Source organism: Scophthalmus maximus, chromosome 16 (genome assembly GCF_022379125.1).
Source record: "Scophthalmus maximus strain ysfricsl-2021 chromosome 16, ASM2237912v1, whole genome shotgun sequence".
NCBI classification, from domain to species: domain Eukaryota; kingdom Metazoa; phylum Chordata; class Actinopteri; order Pleuronectiformes; family Scophthalmidae; genus Scophthalmus; species Scophthalmus maximus.
The window spans coordinates 18,135,868-18,159,729 of record NC_061530.1 but is presented as its reverse complement, the minus strand read 5'-3'; the positions used below and the strand labels follow the sequence as shown (position 1 = coordinate 18,159,729).

The following is a 23,862-nucleotide window of genomic DNA, read 5'->3' as shown; positions in this document are numbered from 1 at the left end:
TTTTTCATCCAGCTCTTAGTTGGTGAGGGAAAACTTTTATTTGCCGTGTGAGAGAAGAAGGTGGGGGAGACTCGCAGCAGGCTCCGTTTCCAAGAAACAGATGACACCCAGTTTACATTTGTAATCATAGACATCATTTTCCTTGTATAATCATACTACACACCTTTCAGCCAAATATAGCCTTCACACTGACAGGAAGAAGTAAAATGATGCAGTCCTGTCCCTCTCACGGCAAATGGAGAGGTTGTGACATAAATCAGATTCTTTCCTTGTGAATTATGTCGGGTTTGACCTTTAATTCCAGCATCATTAAGTGGATTGTGCATCTCATTTGTAAAACAAAGACATTAGATATTAGTTCTTAAATGTTCAGTGTGTAGGATTAAGATCCTGTTCAGACCCGGTATCAACATCCCTCCTGAGTGATCCGATCACAAGAACACAGCTCTAAAAGTTACAGGTGTGAACACACCCAAGATGCATTTGAGGACGCATTTGAGATCTGATTACTCTGGCCACATTTGGAGGTCGTCCGGGACAAATGTGGGTACCGTTCTTGTGAATGCAAACGCGTCCTGGGCCACGCTGAGGGGTTGCCTACTCAGCTTAGACTGCGGGGAAGTGAGACATGATCACAGGTCGTCACAGGAGACGCGTTCAGGATGCATTCTGACGCCAGGTGTGAACTGTCGAACATGGAGCTGTCCACTTGTGATCGGATCTCTCCGGATGGATGTTAATACCAGTTCTCAACAGGATTTTGCGGCATCAGCAGCGAGAATGCAGATTGCAACCGGCTGAATAACCCTCCCTTTCCAATCTAGTAAGGCGAAGCCTGCAGGCACACCTAATGTAAAAAGGCCCTCTGTGTTTGGTTTGTCTGTTCTGGGCTAGTGTAGAAACATGGCGAGTTCCACGGAAGAGAAACTGCTCTCAATTAAGATTTGAGGGGTTCATTTCATAATAACTAAAACACAATGATTCATAGTTTTGGGTGGTTATACAAAAATAAAAACATAATTGTGAATTTTACATTTCATGTATTCGCCAGTTGAGCCAATCTTAATCTATCTGTCTGTTAATCTATTTGATTAACTCCTAGTTTTGGCATTTTAATAACAAGTTTCTTTCATAATCATTTGCGCAAATAAGTTTTCCGTAGGCCTAATTCATAGTTATAACTAAATCAAAGGCAAGGACGAATATTTTTGACAAATTCAAAATTACAGCTTCTGCATAGCTGCACATTTACACGGTTTGGTCCATGTACCTTTTGGCTACTGCACACATGTACAAGTACAGCAACCAAGAAAACAAGAATATAAGATAAGATCAGAAGATAAACTTATTTATCCCACGCCAGGGAAATTACCTTGTTACAGCAGCAATAGCCAAGGCAACAAGGGAAGAGGTAGAAAATATTGCAAAATGTACAATAAAAATAGAAGAAAAAAAAATATTCAAACAAACAAAGTCAAACATATGTGATAAATAAAGATGGAATAGATATTGCACACAATGACACTATTGCTGTGTGATGTAGATAATAACATATAAAGTATACAGTATGAATACATAGACTAGGAGATGAAGTTTAACATATATTGTAATACTGATTCAAGACTTGTTGGTAAATCATAAATTAATAAACACACGAATCAGCAAGACATATTAAATTCACATTAAATTAAAAAAAATGCAATGCAAACGGAAGTTTTATTGTAAACAATCTTCATTACAGTAAAATAATAAACTTACAAACTAACAAATTATGGACGGCAGATCAGGTGAATAAAACACTTAAAGGTGAGTGGAATCCGCAGCTCGGAGTAGGCGGCGGCTGCAGCAGCAGCAGCAGCAGCAGCGACCAGCTGTGTGGGAACGGGAAGCGTTTCCGCCGCCGAGGTGTCAAAGGTCCGATCTGATCCTACCTGGAGCGGACCGCTCCAGTTTCACTGCGGGGCACCACACTGCGTCAGCAACAGCTGTCCTGCGAACCCCTGCCCCTGGGCTGCCAGAGGGGGAGAATTACGTCCTCAGTGTGTGAGGCTTGACGGAGGACTGGATTCTTTTTTCTTCCAAGTTTCTTGGGATTCTGTGGGAACATATTTGCCGGATCGTGCAAAGGTAACCTGCCACCCCCTGCCTTCTCTTGTCCCCCCCTCACGAGTACGAGTTGAGCTGAGAGATGACTCATGACTGCTGAATGGTCCTCGGAACACGGAAAAGTTTCCCTGTCAGGCTGCAGCAGGTTGGAGGATTTTACTTTGCCAGTTTTTGATGGGTTTGGTGCAATGTCACTAATCTTTAATTCCATGCTTCCCATTCTGTAGATGGGATTGACTAATTTGCCATCGCTCTGGTTTGAAGAAAAGAAGGTTGTGGTCTTAAATAGTGTCATGATTTAAAGTTCCCTCGTGGTGAAACTCAACCTGCTTTCAAAGTTTTTCTAACACTTTTCATTTGAAAAGGCAGAAAACTGTCAATAAAGGACTTTATTCGAGGGCCCTCGAAATAATGACTTGCACTGCCAAAGACACGACACGTGTTTTAATATGAGCACCTTTGTTCTAATTATAAACATGGGCCTGTAATGGAGCTTGCATGGGGTCAAATTTGGAATTGGTGGCTTCGTGGCGGCGCCTCAGCAGTGTTTTTAAAACGTGTGTTTGCGTTGTGAAATTGCACATGCAGGGCCTAACGTGGGTTTTTTTGTTGCTTTACTATTATGCCTCAGTGTGAGAGGGGGAAAGTGCACACAAGCATCACGGCAGCCCCGTGTCCTCACCTGCCTGGTGCATGTCGACGGTCTCGATCCCCACTATGCCTCCTCCCTCAGGGACAAGGTTTTATTTTTAGGCCGTGTCTCTCTGGCAGGTGGACAAGACACTGTGATGCTGTGGATGCTCATACCGCCCCCAGCATTTCTCTGCCGCTGCCCTTATCAGAGTCGTGGGACCGAGGAGACGGATCTCCGGACAAAAAGGGGAAGACGTGGGGGCTGCATGGTGCTCCAGCAGTAGGGGTCGGTGCAGATTTGGGTGTGGGATCATTTTTTTAAAGTTAATATAGTGAGTTTTATTTGCCTGTTGCATCTTTTGTCTGAGGCATTTTTAATCTCGCCTGTCACGTCTACCACACGTGTGGTTAGGTGGCAGAAAATGTTGAATATTCCTTTTGGATAAGACGTATTTGTGCTCTTCCTCCTCCACCCCGAGTGTGTTTGTGTGTCTCGCATCACATGTTCTTGGACGCAGAAGGTGTCGGTTTTGAGTTTCTTTCACCAAGCGAGCCCATGTGACAGCTTGGCTGGGCCTCTGTATTTTCCACAGTATTCAAAAGGTGAAATAAGGTTAAAGAAAAAGAAAAAAAATCAAAAAGTTTACTGTATCTTAATTTGTTCAGTTCCCCCAACTCACTACATTAGTGTTTCACACACAGTTTTGTCGTCTTCTCGTGGGAATATTATGTCAGATGGGTGGATGTTGCCAACATTTTGTTTGGTTTGAACACGAGCGAACAGCTCCTTCATGGGCCTCATGGTGATTTTTATGGACTCGATCGGTGTTGTCAAAATGATAATAGCCTCCCCCCTGGCCCACCACAAGCTGCATGAAATATTCTCCACATCACTTCCTCATGTAATCCACTCAGATTTCTGTGGAGCCAGTGCAAAGGCCAAATGGGTCAGAGATCTGTTTAGAACGGTGCATTGCAAATATAGCAAAGGACAACATTACTCCTTATCCAGATATGGTTTATTCCAAAACTGTTACAGTTACATTTCTAGTGATACTTTAGATTCAAGAGACAGTAGAACTTTTTATTAGCCTCCTGGTTGCTCATATTATCCAGGACCATGACGGATGTGGTGAATCGTTTACTGTTCTTGGCCTTGATCGGACAGAGACGCTCTGTTTTGGTGCATCCTTCAATAAGAAAGTCCAGATTTTGTTTTTAAATCAGTGGGCCTTTATCTCTCTGTCAGCCATCGGACAATCTGGTTGCGGCGACAGAAGCATAACGTGGACGACTGCACAAAAGTCTCCCGTGCACACATCTGATAAAGACATCAAAAATAAAAAATCAAGTTGTGTTCCGAGCTCGAGGCTGTGATGTTGAAAGTGTAAAATGCGTCTGGTGGCAACACACAACGGCACGGTAGCAAGTAGGAACAGGTGGAGGGGGGTCTGTTTTAGTGTGGCGCCCTATAGGGTTTGAAGTACAAGGTTAACTGGCGGGTGACAGGGTGTTGAAGCAAGCAGGGCGAGAGAGCGAACCGCCGTGTTGCGATTTGACCCCGTGAGAAAACGAGGGTGGGGGGGGGGGGGGGGGGGGGGGGGCTGGACAGGAGCATGGTAAATGTCAAAGGACGTGTAGATAAAAGCCCCTTGTTTGTTCTGTAGATCTGCTGTTTACAACTTAACCACATTCCAGGGGAGGTAATGGCTGCGTCGGGAGGGGACAGACACATTCGCCATGATGCCACATGGACATGTCTTTGAACCCCCCGGCATCTTCAGGCCACAAGAGTTAAAACTAATTATTAAAAAAAAAAAAAATTTTAAAATAAGCATGACTCCAATTTAACATGTTTTCATTTCAAGACATTAGACAATTTGAATGGTTTGGACCGCGAGCGATCTAGTGAGCTCAACTTCTTCGCTGCGCACGAGAAGACAGCACAGCCTCTCTCGCCGCGTGAACTCGTGCTGCCCCGGTGACAAAAAACAAAAAGCCGGTTGGGTTGGTTTCCGGAGGAGAATATTGGCATTCGCATTCCGCGGTCGGCTAGTGTGACGGAGAGGTGTCTACATTACCCCCTCTATATCCTCAGGCAGAATGTCAAAGGTCACATGGCCTTCACACTGACATGCAAGGTGATATATATATTACTGTCGGGGAAAGGCCTCTGAAATCCAACATTCCCTCGCTCTTCCTCAGTTGGCCACCTGTCCACGGTGCGATCGAACGAGCGCGAGTGTATGTGACCAGGAGGTTTGTCACAGCTCCCCATAAGGCCCATTACGGACTAAGGTCTCCACAACATGAGTAATACAGAGACAAGACACACACACACACACACACACACACACAGTTTTCCAGTGGCATTAATCACTAATTAAACCCCTCATATTTATCTGGTGCAGCGTTGGAGGGGCCCGACCCGTCGCTTGGGAACCACTGGACAAAACTACCAAACACTAAAGTGGATCATTTAAGTACATTTCGAGAAGCTACAACAGTTTTAAACAATCTCATGATGTCATACATAATAATTTACAGTACTTATAACAGTGAAAGTATATTATTTTCTATAGTTTTATTGTATTCCTGAGTATTTTTTTTAAATTTTTCTCTCCGTTCTTATACCCAAAGGATCTGACCACCATTGATTCAAACACTTGCACGTAACACGTGCTTAAAACCATTTCCCTCTCGGACGTTACAGGATTTTCGATGATAGGTTTGAGCGAGACACACAAAATCTATTTTGACTGACACTAAATATCCCCGGTCTTGCCTGTACTCTCGGCTCTTTCGCGCGGAGACGCTGATAAATGTGTCCACAAAACGTAACATGTTGCCAAATCGTAACTGGGGCTGGAGACAAGGCAACAACTTATTTTATTCTTTTGACAGGCTTTCCGCTGAGGGGACGGAGGGTTTTTGACGGCTTCAGCAGTAACGGCTCACGCCGTGATGTAATGCAATCAGGAGACGTTCATCATACGCCACAGAGAAACACATCCTTTCTCAGGATGGAGGTGTATTTTAAGGTTGGCTCACGGTCGAGGGCATCGGGGGCCCGCGGATCCAGAAATGGGGGTTTTGAAATGGGATGATGGGGGGGTTGGGGGGCTAGGGTTTATGAAGGGAGCTGTTGGGTGTGGCACCGCACAGGTTTTCTTGTCACTTAGGAATTCAGTTGATATTGGTAAGGAAACGGATGAAGGAAATGCTGACCTGCATCTTATTTCAAGAGAGCAGAGCGACGGTGTCTGGTGTGTGTTTGAGTGATTGGGCGGCAGCACCGATGAGTGATAGGGGCTGAGGTGGAATGATAAAAGACTGTGTTGCATGAAAGAGGGATTTCAAGGCTCCAGTATCAAATAGCAGGATGGTGTGTGTGTGTGTGTGTGTGTACGCGACGGGGGGTTGGGGGTTGTAAAGTGCTGGTGAGGGTGCCGAGGCGGAAGCTTAGTGTGTTCGGGGCCCCCATGTAAAATAGAAGGTAGTAGAGGGAAGGAGTCAGCTCGGTAAGACAAGTTGGCATGCTGTCCTGTTTATCGGTGGGATGTGAGGCGCAGAGCAAAGGCTCAGCCAGAGGAAGGAATGAGCGGAGTCATCGGGCTTCTGTAACACGACGCTCCGTCCTGATCGCCCGTAGCAGCTGGACAGCCACCGTATCTGTGCGAGCGCGTGCGTCGGCCCTCATATGTTGTGTGAATGCACAATTTTCTGTGCAAGCGAGGGAGTTTGAGGGAGGGTGTTGCCCTGCGGTGATACGTGTGATCTCTGTCACTGTCCCGCCGAGCTGAAACCTCAGTCTGACTCTGCGTCTGAACTCAGCTGCTCTTCTTCTTCCCAATCCCGCAGGCTGTCACCAGATTCTTTTTTTGTGTGTGTTTTGGTGATTAATGGTGGAAGTCGGTCTCAGAAAATGTGGACCTTCATGTTTAGTTAAACAGGCATCATTGCGGGTGATGATTTGGTTTTGTAAAACTTAGTCACTTGATTTATCTGGGTTTTTGTTGTTACACGTCAATTATTCCGCTTTCCTTGAATTCATCTTTCATGTTTGGTTTGGTTTCGGCCATTTTCTAACCAAACTGTTATGTCGTTGTTTTTGTCCTTCAAACATTTCCCAAAACTAAACATGAAACTTGAAATCATGCAACATTTACAAAAATGCATATTAATATTGCTGCTAACTGGTAAATACATGTTCCCTGGGAACGTATTTGCACATACGCTGTTCCTTTTGATGAAGTGGTTGAAAAATTACATAATAGTAATTGATATGTATTGAACTAATACATATGGGGAAGCAGTGATATATATTTTGTTTTATATTGGAGGATCGATCTTAGTAATAAATTCCACGCAAAACAAATCCCCACATTGTTCTGTGCAGGACAGCAGCGGCCTAACCTTAGCTGCTCCCGACGTAAAAAGCCGAGTGTTGTTGACCGGTTGCTAAACACATCGAAGGATGTAAGCAAACGCCACTTGGACGCGACGTGGAGCGTCTGCTAAGCTAATAAGTAATCTGATGTAGACGAGTAATGTCATGGTCTCTTTAGAACGGTGGGAAAGTCCAAGCTCTCGTCCTGAGTGCGTCTGGTCTTTTTGTTACCTTCCCTGGCACTTTTACGTGGAGGGAGCGGTGCCAGCTCAGAGATGTGGGGCCCCGGGGCGGAGAGCGGGAACAAGTGAGGCTGAAGGGTTTGGACGGAGATCACGGCGACGACCAATAGTTTGGACACGTATGGAGACATAAACAGTAGTTTCAATATTGTGCTACGTAAATTCTTACCTGAGGTCAAAGGAGGTCAAACGAACTAATGTTTCACAAAAGCAAAGATTACAAAATATTAGAATTTGTGTTGAACTTTTCTGCAGGAATATACTCAATAAAGGGATCATCAGAAAATAAAATTGTGCTTTTAAAAATTGTTATCAAAATATCTCAAATAATCACATTTTTATCTCACTGTTAACAGTAAACTTTTTTTTTTTACTTTGGTTGTTGAATATTAAAATACAATATACAATAAAGAAATATATGATGCAGAAGTAAACTGATAAATGTTCAAAAATATTACATATTACAGAAATATTTTCTTTCAACCAATTAATCAGATGATTGTTTTCTTGATTACTTGCCTTGAAGAAATGCCTTTTATAGTTTCCTAATCCTCAAGTTGTGACTTCAATTTCTCTCAGCTAAAGCAATTAAATGCCATTTTTGTAAGGAGAAAAATGTAAATTCATTGATTACCTGAATAGTTTCCAATAAATTATCTTTGGTTGGATAATTAATACATTTTGTTGCTCCAACACATTAATTTCCAGACAAACGTTGTTTCATAAAGGCATAAACCTTTTAATGTGTTTTCAAATCAAATCTAAATGTTAAGTTGAGTCTCAGAGGTCATGGCTCCATGGTCATGTCTGCACGCCACAGCTGGGGTTGGTAACGCGTTGTGTATCCTGTATTCACCGACCATCCTGCCCCCAGCTTCTTCTAGGGAGACCCTGGTGAGGTGGTATCCCTTCGCGATGCGAAGATGGCGACCGTGCTCCCTCCCCGAGGCACCGAAGCGTTCCGGCCCTTCAGCCAGGAATCACTGGCGGAGATCGAGAGGCACCAGGAGGAAAGAAAAAAGGCCGCAGAAGTAGAGGGCCACGAGGGGGAAGAGCCAGAAACCCCGAACGCTGACCTGGAGGCGGGCAAGAGCCTGCCCATGATCTTTGGAGACCCTCCATCAGCACGGCTCAACACACCTCTGGAGGACCTGGACCCCTTCTACAAAGCACAGAAAGTCAGACTAACATCATCTGGACTCACTTAGTATTTCATGAGCTTGACTCCTTGTCCAAGTAATGTATGTCAGGATTGTCATCGTTATTCACACTGATAATCTCTGTGTTTTTCAGACATTCATTGTGATCAGCAAAGGAAACACAATCTTCAGGTTCAACGCTGAACCAGCTTGCTACATTCTGAGCCCCTTTAGCTTGGTTAGGAGAGGAGCCATCAAAATTCTCATACATTCATATCCTTTGAGCTGCTGTTGCCTGAGCCTGTGAATTTGTGGAGGTTTGGACGTCGGGTAAAGTGGCGGGGGGACGTGTGCTTGCCTGCACATATTTGTGTCCAAGTGTGTTTCCTTAATCCTGAAATCAAATTATTTAGCATGTTCATCATGATTACGATTCTGTCGAATTGTGTATTCATGACGATGAGCAACCCACCAGCATGGAGTAAAACTGTTGAGTGAGTATACTCTGGTAATTCCTGTGATGTATTTAAAACTCCCTTCACGTACTCATGCTGCATTGTTTCCTTCTAGGTATGTTTTTACTGGTATTTATACCATTGAGGCAACAGTCAAAGTGTTGTCTCGAGGTTTCTGTGTTGGATCTTTTACATTCCTTCGAGATCCATGGAATTGGCTGGATTTCATGGTGATCAGCATGGCGTAAGTATCTGGGGGCACTAACGTCTTTTTGGTGCATTTTATATGCACAGTTCTCATAGTGCAGCCAATTCAAATGCATAAATAACATGCTGGGTCTCATCTGGCTGTTGGTTTTATTAGTTAATTCTTTTATTTATTTCAACAGATACGTCACTGAGTTTGTTGACCTTGGCAACGTGTCAGCCCTCAGGACATTTCGTGTACTTCGAGCCCTGAAAACAATTACTGTGATTCCTGGTATTTTTGATATTTAATATATGTTTATGTGTGTGTGACTGAGTAGATTACTAACTTTGAGTGTGTAATTTAGTAAAGGAGACACGCTTGATGTTTGAAAGTTGGATGTTTTCATTTTCATCTTTTTATCATAATTTTCTGATAAGCCTTATGTTTTGAGATTATATATAATTAAGGGTAACTATACTTTGCAATACATTAATGATTCATTGTATTGATTACCATTCATTGTTGCAGACCTGTGTGACATTCAGTGATATGGCCCTTACATACACATTGTATTGTGTTGTATTTTGTCAGGTTTGAAAACCATCGTGGCCGCTTTGATCCAGTCGGTGAAGAAAATGGTGGACGTCATGATTCTGACTGTGTTTGCTCTGGCGGTTTTTGCCCTCATCGGCCTTCAGCTCTTCATGGGAAATCTGCGTCACAAATGTGTGCGGTGGCCCATCGAGACAAATGAAACGTCATTTGAATTTTTTAACACCACGTCCACATTCGGAGACACTGCGTCTATCAACGACACCATGGGCGTCAATCAAACAACGTACTCCAACAGTACCTTCAATTTTTTGGAATATATTGAAAACCCAGGTATGCATAGAGCCTCTTATTTAAGGTTTAAGATTGTGTCCGCACTGGAGAAGATTACAATGTTGTTGTTTTTTGTTTGGTTACAGAGAATCAGTATTTTCTGGAAGGCAGCCTAGATGCTCTTCTTTGTGGGAACAGCTCTGATGCTGGGTAAGTATTATCCACGCTGATCAATCTGGTCAGGTCGTCTTTCACCATAGTATGGTGTTGAGTATGATTTGGAGTCTGGGAATTGTAGCACACTGACTCTTCTTCCCTGTTGATAGAAAGTGCCCTGAAGGATTCACCTGCATGAAAGCTGGGAGGAACCCGAACTACGGCTACACCAGCTTCGACTCTTTTGGCTGGGCCTTCCTCGCCCTCTTCAGACTCATGACTCAGGACTACTGGGAGAACGTTTTCCAGCTGGTTGGCACTTCTTTCATTTGTTGATGAATCAGACTTACGACCACTAACTTAGGAACTTTTAGTTACGAAAAGAAACTTGTCCTTAGTTCTCGCAGTTTCTTTTCTGCTCCAAACACAGATCCTGCGGGCGGCTGGTAAGACATACATGCTGTTCTTTGTGGTGATTATCTTTCTGGGATCCTTCTACCTCATCAACCTCATCCTGGCGGTGGTAGCCATGGCTTACGATGAGCAGAATCTGGCAACTCAGCGAGAGGCAATAGAGAAAGAGGAGGAGTTCCAGCGACTACTGGAGCAACTCAAGAATCAAGACCAGGTAGCTGTTACAAGCAATAAGGATAAATCCAGATCCAATAGACTAGAGCACTATCTGGGCTTTAATTGATTCCATGCAGTGAGGCACACTTCCAGCTGATCAGTATTTGGTATCAACCAATTACCTAACCTGAGGAATTTTAATAATATAGCTACATTTACTTTGACATATCTACTCACAACATCCACAAGTGCAGGTTTTTAGAGCCAATGCAACGGGTGCTAGCCTCTTAGCCAAAAAGCACGTACATTTTGTTCCTTAGCAAAGGGTAAATACCGACAAAAGTGTGACACCTTTTGCCTTAAAACTGAACCGTTAACCCAACAGGTTCAACCTCTTGGGAGCCAAGCCACTCTAACCAGCAAGAAGTCGCTCAGTCATCACACGTCGCCTGAGTTGGCGGACGACGAATTGAGTCTTGCATATGACCACGAAGTCAAGGATTGTAATGGGAGAATCATTCCCCATCTGTTGATCAGAGCACCCACCTTTGTTGAGGTTAGTCAAATAATTGAGATTTCTTCATGAACTTGCAACTGACACATCTTTTTATTCATTTCTACAATCAATTTATTTCGCAGTCTGCTGCAGATTATGAAATCAGAGAGACGTCACTGGGCTCTGTGCACAGCAGGCTTCAGGTGGACGAGCCAGGCCTGAAACAGAGATCTGCTAGTGTTGTGACTGTGCTCACTGCAGCTGCTATGGAAGGTACAGTACCACTGAAGATAGAAACATCATATTGAAAATACACCAGCTGTCTTGTACAAATCCAGATATAGAATTCACTTATGAATGTTTTCTAGCTTTTTTTAAAACTTAAAATAAGTAGATGACACAACACCATAAGGCCTATTTCAGGGAACTGTTTGTATGCAAAGCACATGGTGGAAGTATTAGTGTGTCAAGAGCCTTCACGGAATGATGAAAATACACAAGGCTTAGCTGCAGGTTCATTGAGGCGATGCTTTAATGTGAGCTCAAATTGCTTAGATTATCGGGCAGTTGTTAATATTATATACCTATATAGCCGAGGCTAATACAGTGGCATTGTCCGGTGCTTGCCACTGTCGGGCTAATCACGTTGTATGCAGGAGAAATCCCTGTCAGCATTCAGGGTCACAGCCTCACGGCGTTAAGCTCAGGCTATTTCAGCTCAACTATGACCTGGCACGCCAAGAATTTGAATGTCACTCAGCATTGGATTCTTTAAGCTGCATCCCCATTATCACTTAAAGATAACCCATAAAACAGACGGAAGACCGCCTAATTGGTTTTTCCTCTACTTTTTCTAGAGTATGAAGACGCACAGAGGCCGTGCCCACCTGGCTGGTACAAGTTTGCCGACAAGTTCCTGAAGTGGAACTGCTGCACGCGCTGGGTGGTCTTTAAAAAGTGGGTGCTCTTTGTGGTGATGGACCCTTTTGTCGACTTGGGCATCACCATCTGCATTGTGCTCAACACCCTCTTCATGGCCATGGAGCACTACCCCATGACCCCGGAATTCGACCACATGCTCTCAGTGGGGAATCTGGTGAATATGTGCCACATTAAGATTTAAATGTCTTTGCAGAAATGTTCCAACATCTCAGACTTGTAGTTTTTTTTTTTGGTAAGTTCTTGTAAAAGAAAGACTTTACCTCTTTAGGTTTTCACTGGGATCTTCACTGCGGAAATGTTCTTCAAGCTCATCGCCATGGATCCCTACTATTACTTTCAAGTTGGCTGGAACATTTTCGACAGCATCATTGTCTCGCTCAGTCTCGTGGAGTTGGGGCTGGCGAATGTCCAGGGGCTCTCCGTCCTCAGGTCTTTCCGTCTGGTGAGAAAGAAACTCACTGAATGTATGTGTGTCCATCTACCACAGTGGCATTACTTTCACGTTATTCACTGTCTGTTTGTGTACGTCCTGTGTTGGAGATAGCTTCGTGTCTTCAAACTAGCCAAATCCTGGCCCACGCTCAACATGCTGATCAAGATCATTGGCAACTCAGTGGGAGCATTGGGAAACCTGACTTTGGTGCTGGCCATCATTGTCTTCATCTTCGCCGTGGTGGGCATGCAGCTCTTTGGCAAGAACTACAAGGACTGCGTGTGCAAGATCTCCTTAGACTGTGAGCTGCCACGCTGGCACATGCACGACTTCTTCCACTCGTTCCTCATCGTGTTCCGCATCCTGTGCGGGGAGTGGATCGAGACCATGTGGGACTGCATGGAGGTGGCCGGAGTTGGGATGTGTTTAGTTGTCTTCATGATGGTCATGGTCATTGGAAATCTAGTGGTAAGTGCAACTGTTGTTGATTTCCCACGTCTTCTTTTGTAAAATCATTACTTTAATGCTGTAAAGAAACTGTAAATGAAGATGTTCACAGATATAACTGTGGACAGAGGCGACTGTTGAATTATTCGGCAGTACTAACCTGTGCACACAGTGTGAGGAAGCAGAGTAAGTGATGCTCTGGTATCTGGTGCGTGAAAATACTTTCCACAGTCCCTGACATTTTCTCTTGGCCTCACTGCGCAAGGATGATCGCCCCTCAGACATGATTTCAGCATCACATTTAACAACTACGGCCAAAGCTATTTCCTGTAAGGTTATTCATAGAAATGAAACGGAAATGGCTCATTGTCAAGTGTTGACAAAAGTATTGCGCTGACCGCCCTGTGCCAATATTATCATGGCTTTTCTGTGTCTCACACTCCAACCACCCAAACAATCCCCCGTGTCTCTCTGACATAAAGGAAGACAGTACACTTACACACTAAATGGGAAGGAGGGGGGGGGGCGGGTCTATTTTAAACCAAATGACTCGAGCCACCAAACAGTGGTTTTGACCTTGAGTATGTGCTAAGATCCGGCTCAAGTAAGCATGCTGCCACTGAGGGAACAAACACAGACAGCTGAGCGAGCAGAGCTCAGGTGGCAGCGGGACTGGGTGTAAGGAAAAGTCATTTGATAGCAGATTGAGCCGTTAGACCGTAATTGATGAAGAGGTAATCGTGTCGGCCCTTAGCACCACAGCATATGGAGCAGAGTTTAGAGTCGTGCTGGTCGTGTTGGGCCGACTTTCTTTTTCTCTTGAGCTCATTCATCAAAAATGCTTCTGAATTCACAAAATCTCTGAGTTCAGTTGATCATTATGAGAATGAGAACTCAAGGAATTATTTGTCAAAGCAAAATATTCCTATTTCGATGCCACTGTCAGACTAGTTGTCACTTAACTTGGCATAAGCAAGCAGGGGGAAACCTCACCGTTTCATCGGCTCTTCTCTTTTGGCAAGAAAAATCAATAGGTATATTTCTCGAAAACAAAGATCAAACTTCTCACATCATCCGGTTTATTAGAGCTGCTCTAAAGGAACTAAATTCGAAGCAGGGGATCAGCCCATGTAACCGTGATCTCCCGCTAAACCTGGGCAACAGGAACCGAGAAACTGGCTAACAGGTTTAAGAAACTAAAGATAGCTACGTCTGCAACCGGAGGCAGACAACATAATGTTTACCGATGCATCATCCAAGCCCAATGAGCCGGTCCAGACTTCTTTGCTTAGTTCAGCGCTGTCGGCACACTTTGACCCAGTGATAAGTGACTGCAAAGGGATTAAATAACAAGAGATTATGATAATTTAATTCTCATCCATTTATCACAGTTTTAAACTGTCTATTTTTATTTTAAAAAAAGAAGACATAGTTGAAACTGTGCTCTCCGTATGCCTGAAATATCAGAAGTTGATTTTTCATTACCTTTCACGTTTTCCTTTCTCCAGGTGCTGAACCTCTTCCTGGCCCTGCTGCTCAGCTCGTTCAGCGGAGACAACCTTTCGACGGAGGAGGACGGGGAGATGAACAACCTCCAGATTGCCATCGGCAGGATCACACGGGGCATCAACTGGTTCAAAGCGTTTGCCATGCAAACCGTTCTGCAGATTCTAGGCAGAAACCCCAAGGAGCAAGAGGACGCTGCCATGGAGGGCGCGGCCCCTAAAATGGAGACAATCGAAATGAACCACTCGGACACCAGTCAGGATTTAAAAATGCCAGACGGGCTACCTAATTGTTTGGTGGAAGGCCGGCCTTCTGGATTTATTGTGGATGGAGAGCTCAGTCTCAATGTGCCAATCGCCCAGGGAGAGTCAGACTTTGAATACCTGGAGGAGGATGATGAAGATGAACAGAACTCAGTGAGAAAGCTTCTATCTATTTATCTATCCATCCATCCATCCAGATAGCTAGCCATCTAGCTTTATGCTACGTTCCATTATACCTCAGAACTCGGAAGTCTGGGTTATCGTTCCATTATAATCTCGGATCTCAGAATTGCTGACCTCCGAGTCGAAAGTTGCAACTGGAACGCCCTTTTGTGTCGGAATTTCGTAGATCGGAGGAAATTCACCACCCCCACTTCTGAACTCGGAGCTTTGAGTTCCGAGGTATAATGGAACGCATCAATAGATAGAGAGATAGCTAACTAGCTAGCAATTAATGTTATGTCACTACAGTATCTCTGAATGAGGAGAATAGAAAATTAGGAAAAATCTCTGACTGGCTTTGTTGCGTCATTGTTTTGCCAACCATCATGGTTCATCGTCATGTTAGCTCACTGATATTTGCACACATAAGTCTCTTTTGTTTCAATTCAGGAAAACTCAGATGATGAAGTATGCCACAAAATTATGCCACAAAACACCAAAGTGAGTATCTCTGCAGACTTACACAGTATTATCTCCACATTTGTAGATAAAAAGTGTTTATCTAGTACTAAACATTGACATATGTGAAGATGATTACTTTATATGGGTTCAACTCAAATTCAATAGGGGCGGGGGTTTATTTGACAAGGTGGCTTTGTTACTCACCTTACGCACTTGTGATTCTTGACCAGCTGATGGGTGCAATAAATGATGGGGATTCTTCGGTATGCAGCACAGTGGACTATCAACCACCTGAGCCTGAACCAGAGGAAGTGGAAGAGGAAGAGCCAGACCCAGTGGAGCCAGAGGCCTGCTTCACCGACGGTATGGGCAATCTGTAAACCAGAGATAACCATGAACTTGTAAACTTGCTGAAGTCTAACACATTTTTGGAGTAATCTTAAAACAAATCTCCCCCCAGAGTGTGTGAGGCGCTGGCCATTTCTGACCGTGGACATCACCCAAGGTAGAGGCAAGAAATGGTGGAACCTGCGCAGGACTTGCTTCACTATTGTGGAGCATGACTGGTTTGAGACCTTCATAATCTTTATGATCCTGCTCAGCAGCGGCGCTCTGGTGAGCGCTGTCAACACTGCAACAAATTTAGAAATGTTGACTGTTTTATAATAGCGTCTGAAGATACTGTTATACTGCTGGGACATCTAACAAGGTATTGAATGTCGTATTTTGGCAGGCCTTTGAAGACATATACATAGAAAGACGCCGAACCATCAAAACTATTCTGGAGTTTGCTGACAAAATTTTCACCTACGTCTTTATCATCGAGATGCTCCTTAAATGGGTGGCATATGGCTTCAAGACCTACTTCACCAACGCCTGGTGCTGGTTAGACTTTTTCATTGTTGATGTAAGTTTCGATGTCTTGTTTCAACATGCATAAGAACATGGTTTACGTCACAGACATCATCTGTGCTAACACTTGAATAGGAAATGTTTTGATTCCGTCACAGATTTCCCTGATAAGTCTAGTTGCCAACTGGCTGGACTTCTCTGACCTTGGACCAATCAAATCCCTCAGAACCCTCAGGGCACTAAGGCCACTTCGAGCATTGTCCAGATTTGAAGGGATGAGGGTAAGTTTTTGCTCACTGATACCCGATATTTGAGCAATTTGCATGGCCAACATCTACCACATTTACATCTGGCATTAAAAAACTTTTTGGGAGATTGGACTGTCATTGGATTAAGCTCCAGGTGCAAATGCACTTGAGAGGTTTTAGGACTGATTGTAATCCAATTAGCCTCAGGAGTTGGTCAGGGACACATTGTAAAAGTTTAATGCATTTTTGGACAGATATGACCAGCTTTTCCTTATTATGTGTGTTGAATACATGCTTACACCATGGCTGCTTTAACAGAGCTGACTAAGGTAAGAATTATCAGCAATGACTGAGCATACCATTGACACACACTAAGTGTGCCGCTCAGTCTTACAATCAAAATACACTAGGAAATAATTGCATATGTTTCTATTTAATCCTAACATAGTCCTCTCTGTTGGGCAGGTGGTGGTGAACGCTCTTGTTGGGGCGATTCCCTCCATCTTCAACGTGCTTCTGGTGTGTCTGATCTTCTGGCTCATCTTCAGCATCATGGGAGTTAACTTGTTCGCTGGCAAGTTCTACCGCTGCATCAACACCACCACGGAGGAGCTTTTCCCCCTCACGGAGGTCAACAACAGGAGCGATTGCATGGCCATCGAAGAAGCCACGCAGGAGGCGCGCTGGGTCAACGTCAAAGTCAACTACGACAATGTCGGAAAAGGCTACCTGTCCCTGCTCCAAATTGTGAGGTGGCACTGTTGGGGAATAACACTTGACGTTGCTGTAAACGTGAAACACATGTTGACACAGTGTCCTCTGCATTTGCAGGCAACTTTCAAAGGTTGGATGGACATCATGTACGCTGCTGTCGACTCAAGAGAGGTAATAATTTACATTCATTACTTGTACAGTAGCCTTGCTTTGGGGTTTTTGGTTTGGGTTATTTTATTTATTTCACGTTGTTTTTTCAGTGTAACAATATAACTTCATATTCAGAAAAGAATTCAAGGCAACTTATTTATTTTTTCACTGTTTAAAATGTTTTCACTCTCCCTCATTAACTTCAAATATGGATTTATATAATTTTTTTCTTTTTCAGAATTTGCAGTATTCTAAAATTAAGATTTATTCAATGTACTGTAAATACTTGCATTCATGATGGATTCTTATGTATATGTAATATTTGCAAAAAATATGTATTTTGAACCAGTAATACTACTAATCATATTTAAGGTTTTTGGTAAAACTATGAGCTAAATAAAACAAAATAAATAGAATAGAGGCAAATATCGATTCACTCAATTACACGATATATCCCAAAATAAAAAATTCTAAGCCATATTTTCACTAAGAACATTTTGTATTGATTATATATGTGTATATATACTGTATATTTAATACAAGTAATATTAAAGGAGACACATTATGCTTTTTCAGTTTTTCCCTTTTCCTCTTGTGTTGACCAATCACAACAAAGTGGGCCAGCTAGCCAATCAGAGCAGACTGGGCTAAAACCAAGTGTTTCAGATAGAGGCTGAAAAGAGGAGCTGCAGGAATGGACAGAACGAGGAAACTGATGTGTTTACTGAACATTAGAGCATGTAAACCTTTTTAAAGTTATAACCAAAGTTAAAATGATAAATCTCAATATGAGCATAATATTTCTCCTTTAAATACGAAAGAAATTAAGCTGCTTTGCTGTATGTTCATGTTATTTTCCCTTTCCTTTCTAACACCATCCTGCACTTTAAGTTAATTGGATATATATGTAATATATACTGTTTGTGACAGATGGTGATGGTAAAGCGAGTCTCTCGATCAACAAGTGACCTTCCTGACTCGTATCAAATTCCAGTATAACCTTTAATCCCTCCCTCGCTGTCTCACTGTCGTCTTTCTTACTCGATACACTTTTAAATTTTTTTTTGATTTCTCTGAAAATGTTTCTGTTGATTGAAATGTTTTGTTCCTTGTAGGTCGAGGAGCAACCGTCTTATGAGATCAACCTGTACATGTACATATACTTTGTCATCTTCATCATCTTTGGCTCTTTCTTCACACTCAACCTCTTCATCGGCGTCATTATTGACAATTTCAACCAACAAAAGAAAAAGATAAGTACCACATGTTTAATAAAAAGTAGTCTGCACTAATACTGAAGGGATGTTTTTTAAGCCACACTTTATGATTAATTAATACTCTTGTGTTGTTTCTGCACTTTGGAGATAAAGACATATTTATGACTGAGGAACAGAAAAAATACTACGATGCCATGAAGAAACTTGGTTCCAAGAAGCCACAGAAGCCAATTCCACGTCCAACGGTACGATGATCATGTCATTTACTGATTATTGATTTGTGTTACCTAATTTGGGCATGGCAGGGTGATGTCATCCGTGACCCCCCTACGCCGACCTCTTCTGCTCACCGCTGGTGTGAACAGGCCGAGGGACGCCAATGGATTTGTATTCCCCCATGCCCTCACCCTGCTCTCCCTTTGACCCGCAGAACCTAATCCAGGGCCTGGTGTTTGACTTCATCAGTCAGCAGTTCTTTGACATCTTCATCATGGTGCTCATCTGCCTCAACATGGTGACCATGATGGTGGAGACGGACAACCAGAGCGCGGAGAAGGAGGACTTCCTCTTCAAAGTGAACGTGTCGTTCATAGTCATCTTCACAGGAGAGTGTGTGCTGAAGCTCTTTGCCCTGCGACAATACTTCTTCACCAACGGATGGAACATTTTTGATTTTGTTGTGGTCATCTTGTCAATAGCTGGTGGGTACCTAATACGCTAGGAGCACAGTTTTTAACTCGATTGCTTGAGACAATAGATGTGCGTATGTCGTTTCTGATGGCATTGTCTGGTTTTATTTCAGGTACAATGCTCTCAGACATTATCGAGAAGTACTTTGTGTCGCCAACTCTGTTCAGAGTGATCAGACTGGCCAGGATAGGCCGGATTCTGCGTCTTATCAAAGGCGCGAAGGGCATCCGGACGCTTCTCTTTGCTCTGATGATGTCACTTCCTGCCCTGTTCAATATCGGCCTCCTGCTCTTCCTCATCATGTTCATCTTTTCCATATTCGCCATGTCAAACTTTGCCTACGTCAAAAAGGGGGCTGGGATCGATGACATGTTTAACTTTGAGACGTTTGGCGGCAGCATTGTCTGCTTGTTTGAGATCACCACGTCGGCAGGCTGGGACAGCCTTTTGCTCCCGATGCTGAACAGTAACGCTCCGGACTGCGATCCAGACTTTGAGAACCCCGGCACGGAGGTGAAGGGCAACTGTGGCAACCCGGGCATGGGCATGATGTTCTTCTGCAGCTACATCATCATCTCATTCTTAGTGGTGGTCAACATGTACATCGCCATCATCTTAGAGAACTTCAACGTGGCGCAGGAGGAGAGCGGCGATGCACTCTGCGAGGAGGACTTTGAGATGTTCAACGAGACTTGGGAGAAGTTCGACTTACATGGAACTCAGTTCATTGAGTATAGCAAGCTCTCGGATTTCTGCGATACGTTGCAGATGCCGCTGCGGGTGGCCAAGCCCAACCGGCTTCGCCTGATTGAAATGGACCTGCCCCTGGTCATCGGGGACAGGATCCACTGCCTGGACGTCCTGTTGGCCGTCACACAGTTGGTCCTGGGCGACACTGTGGAGATGGCGGCGATGCGGCTGAGCATAGAGGCCAAGTTCATCCTGAGCAACCCCACCTCAGACTCCTTTGCACCGATCACCACGACGGTACGCCACAAAGAAGAGGAGAGTGCCGCTGCGGTCATCCAGAGGGCCTACCGCAACCACCTGCTGAAACGCTGCACGCGCCACGCCGCCTTCATGCACCGCTCTAAGAGAATGGGTGGGAAGGACGAAGGTGAAGATCCACCAGAAAAAGAAGGGCTGCTCGCCAGAAGGTTGGGAGTGCTCTATGGCAGCAATGTGGACCTGGCGCAGAAGATGGAGCAGGCTGCTTTAGAAGCTCTAGCAAGGCAGGGGCCTCCCAGTCGTGAGACAATGTCACCGGGAGCCCAGTGTGGTCCAGAACCACCGGACACAAACACCCTGGTTGTACCTGTAGAAATTACTAATGAGGTTTTATTACATTCTGCCCCCCAACAACACCTCCTGTCCCTGCAGGCGAATCTGAGAGAGTCAATTGTATAACAAACAGCACTGTTTTTTTTGTTTTTTTTGTTTTTTGTTTCTTTACCAGCTAAGGGAGTAGTGTTAGTTAAGTCTCACCGACGACGCAGAATTTTTCCACACAAGATGAAAAGGTCACGCAGTGCTAATGAATGTTTTAAACTTAACAGACAATTCCTGTTTATTTTAATGCGACATTTAAATTGTCTTTTTGGCTTAAATGTGAAACTGGTGTGCATGGTTTTCTCACATAATAACAACCATATAGACATGAGCAAAGATAAACTCTGTGAGTGATAAATGAGAAAGGGAGATAAATAACTTTGAATCCACATCACGTTGTGCCTGTGATGCTTTTTCTTTGTGTAACTGGACTTTGACTGAGGTAAATTTGACTTCAATTGACACCCTCAAATCAAGGGCACAATTAAAAATTAATTGATCAGGATTTAAATGAACACCGGCTTCATTTTTTTGGACTCACTGTCCAGCCAATCGCAGTGGACCAGAATTTGACAAATTTCTAGGGCAAGAAGAATCTTGAAACTGCAACTTTGAGCAAGGTTTTTTTGCCGGCCTTAAAACAATCCTACACACATTTCACACATTTTTAACACGCAATATGCTTGAGGCCTTTATTTAGGTCGGCGATAAGTTCAGAAAAACCAAACCATGCGCCCCAGTTTCTGACCAAAGAGCAACTTCATCATCACGTGGACATCATGTAGGATTTCCTGCTGTGTTCGTGTCACATACACAGTTTGTACACACGCGCAAACGACCAGTTTAAAGGGGAAAAGAAATCAATCGTCATCACCAATGATTTTGCTTTCTCTGGCGTGACGTGAATGCAGCACTATTATCCTTTTCTACAGAGCAATATTTTTTTTAAATGAATTTGTATGCACAACATTACTTAATCATGAGAGTCACATTGACACTGAACCATTATTATAGTAATTGACTCACTTATTTCATGAATAAATAATTACTTTAAGTCACTTTTATGTGGAACAGCACTAAATGCTAATTTTTTTCGATTAGACACCAAATTATTCTCTGTGGTTGAAATTAGTTGTGAATTATTATCTAAGGGAATAAAAGTGGATCCGATTCGTCCCAGTCCACCAGTGAAACCCTGATTTTCTGATCATCACGACTGGCTCACTTTTCAGACGGCCCCGTTTTATATTGCACTATTTTTACCCCTTCCAGGTCAAGTTAGGGCAGTTGACTATGTGAGGCCGTCCTGTTTTCCTAAGATGATTTCATCACTGATATTCGCATGTCTTACAAAATGTTTCATCTGTTTTCTATGATTTTTCCCCCCTCGATATGAAAAAGGGAACCCAAAGCCATGGGTTTTACATCTCAGCATTCAGGTTTAGAGGCCGTCTGTGACTGTGAACTTAAGACGTAATGTTTACATGAACATGGCTGAATAACAGTCTATTAAACAACAATAACTCTTGCACTAACGTACGAGTCCTTCGGTGCTTACCTGTACATTTTAAATGGAGTTCTGCCTCAGGTTAGATCATGTGCACAATCTGACTTTTCAACTGATCTAAAGGGGAATTTCTAGCCCCACACTAGCTCAGCGTGAAGTTAAATTTGAAAAAAGCCACAACCTTTTCAATATCTACTTATCTCCATATTTTAACACTGTGGATCTATTCATCCCGAGTCTGTCCTCACACAGAAAGGTTCGATTCATCTGCTGTTTTGCAAGTCTTAACTGAATTTCAAATGTCTTACTCTACTACTGTCTACTGTCTTACTATAAATATAATGAGCACTTTTACAGATTTCTAGTTTGTTGTTGTTGTTGTTGTTTTTTACAGTAGACAACAGAAGGTCGCCTCTTCTCTTGTTTGTGTGTTCATCGCTGTTTTAACATCAAACCCTGGAGGGGGAAAAAAAGAAAAATCATGAATACTTCCTCTGTGAGGTTTCTCTTTGTCTTATCCTGCTGCCGCAGCGTGGCGGTTATCTTCCTGTCTGGGAGACTGTAATGTGACCTGCATCAATCTTATTTTGCATCGACACACCACTGCGCCGCTTCGCCGTCGTCTCCCCTGATGGTACAATCATACTCACAAGACGGTGTCCTCCTTTTGTTTACAGGGAAATCATCACCCCACACACCCACAGTCAGTGTTGCCTGTATATATACTTTTTTTTTCTCTTTCTTCTGTATTGTATATTTATATCACTTTGTTATTGTAAAGAATTGTAAAAGATATTGTTAGAATAAAAAGACTTCTTGTAGGGAAAAGCAGGCTGTGGGTTTATGTCGTTGCCTGTGGAGCTACACGGGTTCACTGAGGCCCTCTGGTGGTGAGAAACAGACTGCACCTGGGAGACGAGTTGTGAAATTGTGTATATCAGCAGTGTATATTTGTGCGTAAAAGGTTTTGAAATATTCTGAATATACTCAACATCACCAGATCCAATAAGGTGCCTGTCTGCATCTAAATGCTTTCTGACTTTCTCAACTCCTAAATGTGGTTCCTCAGACCGAAGGCCATTCATCCCTATGTAAAGTCTTTAAAACCGAGTCAAATGACAGAGTAAAAAGAATGTGACGTGTGCAAAGGGTCTCTGCTAGGCTTCGCATAACTTTATACAGTGACTTTCAGCTCATGGTTAACTCTTTTATGTCGTCATTTTTGGCCAAAAAGAGACAAAAGAATCAGAAGTTGGTGGAGCAGTGATAAGCTTAAGAGCAAGATATTTCCCTGGGGAGTGGGTGGAGACCAAAAACAGAGCGTGCAAAGTGGACTCCTTCCATCTTCGGTGATGCCGTCCAATGAACTGCACCTCTGGTTTCTACACTTCATACTGCAGAGCACAGCTGTCAACTAATAGAATAGGCACTGCCCCCTTACAAGAAATCCGGAGGGGGGATGTCTGATTAATGTCCATATTTTTGTGGTTGCACGCTTTAAGTGTTGCCCTTGGTTTCTGAAAGGGGTTGTGGGCTCAGCTGTAGAGCTGCTCTGCAGTGTGTGTGTGTGAGTGTGTGTGTGTGTGTGTGTGTGTGTGTGTGTGGTTCTTTCCGTTTTGGCTGAGGCAGGTCGATTCCCTGCACTGATGTTGAGCGAGTAGAAATAAGCAGGGCTTCAACTAATGATTATTTACATTATTGACTGATCTGCTGATAATTTTTTTAATTAATTGATCCA

The 23,862-nt window shown here is 43.4% G+C and overlaps 1 protein-coding gene and 1 long non-coding RNA gene across 4 annotated transcripts; one reads left to right on the top strand and one right to left on the bottom strand.

The window, feature by feature from the left end:
- The first annotated feature begins 1,885 nt into the window (after window positions 1-1,885).
- scn4aa (sodium channel, voltage-gated, type IV, alpha, a) lies at window positions 1,886-23,164 on the top strand. Of its 3 annotated transcripts, none has more exons than XM_035613436.2 (27): window positions 1,886-2,127; window positions 8,246-8,549; window positions 8,665-8,783; window positions 8,915-9,004; window positions 9,081-9,209; window positions 9,355-9,446; window positions 9,747-10,040; window positions 10,127-10,190; window positions 10,307-10,448; window positions 10,567-10,764; window positions 11,092-11,262; window positions 11,346-11,475; window positions 12,060-12,298; window positions 12,413-12,586; window positions 12,689-13,045; window positions 14,533-14,946; window positions 15,406-15,456; window positions 15,648-15,780; window positions 15,878-16,032; window positions 16,151-16,324; window positions 16,428-16,550; window positions 16,983-17,264; window positions 17,349-17,402; window positions 18,497-18,634; window positions 18,739-18,843; window positions 19,029-19,299; window positions 19,401-23,164. In XM_035613436.2, the coding sequence occupies exons 2-27, from the start codon at window positions 8,295-8,297 to the stop codon at window positions 20,693-20,695; spliced, it is 5,649 nt and encodes a 1,882-aa protein (XP_035469329.2). In that variant the 5' UTR covers window positions 1,886-2,127; window positions 8,246-8,294; the 3' UTR covers window positions 20,696-23,164. The 3 variants fall into 3 exon arrangements, with proteins under 3 accessions (XP_035469329.2, XP_047183723.1, XP_047183724.1); XM_047327767.1 differs by having other exon boundaries at window positions 1,886-2,251; XM_047327768.1 differs by lacking the exons at window positions 1,886-2,127; window positions 8,246-8,549; window positions 8,665-8,783; ... (3 more) ...; window positions 9,747-10,040; window positions 10,127-10,190 and having other exon boundaries at window positions 10,326-10,448; window positions 10,544-10,764; window positions 19,401-23,160.
- On the bottom strand, window positions 14,083-19,034 carry LOC118287856. Its single transcript, XR_004785736.2, has 5 exons — window positions 18,886-19,034; window positions 15,622-15,791; window positions 14,816-14,913; window positions 14,510-14,746; window positions 14,083-14,355 (listed from the first exon to the last, which is right to left on the bottom strand). It is a non-coding gene; the product is annotated as an uncharacterized LOC118287856 (long non-coding RNA).
- Window positions 23,165-23,862: the final 698 nt, after the last annotated feature.

What these genes read in the sequence shown, in the direction of transcription:
- scn4aa (XM_035613436.2), top strand. Translation starts at nt 8,295, where the DNA reads ATGGCGACCGTGCTCCCTCCCCGAGGCACCGAAGCGTTCCGGCCCTTC. An exon ending in GGAATATATTGAAAACCCAG is followed by an intron (nt 10,041 to 10,126) that starts GTATGCATAGAG and finishes GTTTGGTTACAG; the next exon opens with AGAATCAGTATTTTCTGGAA. An exon ending in ACCTGTCCCTGCTCCAAATT is followed by an intron (nt 17,265 to 17,348) that starts GTGAGGTGGCAC and finishes CTGCATTTGCAG; the next exon opens with GCAACTTTCAAAGGTTGGAT.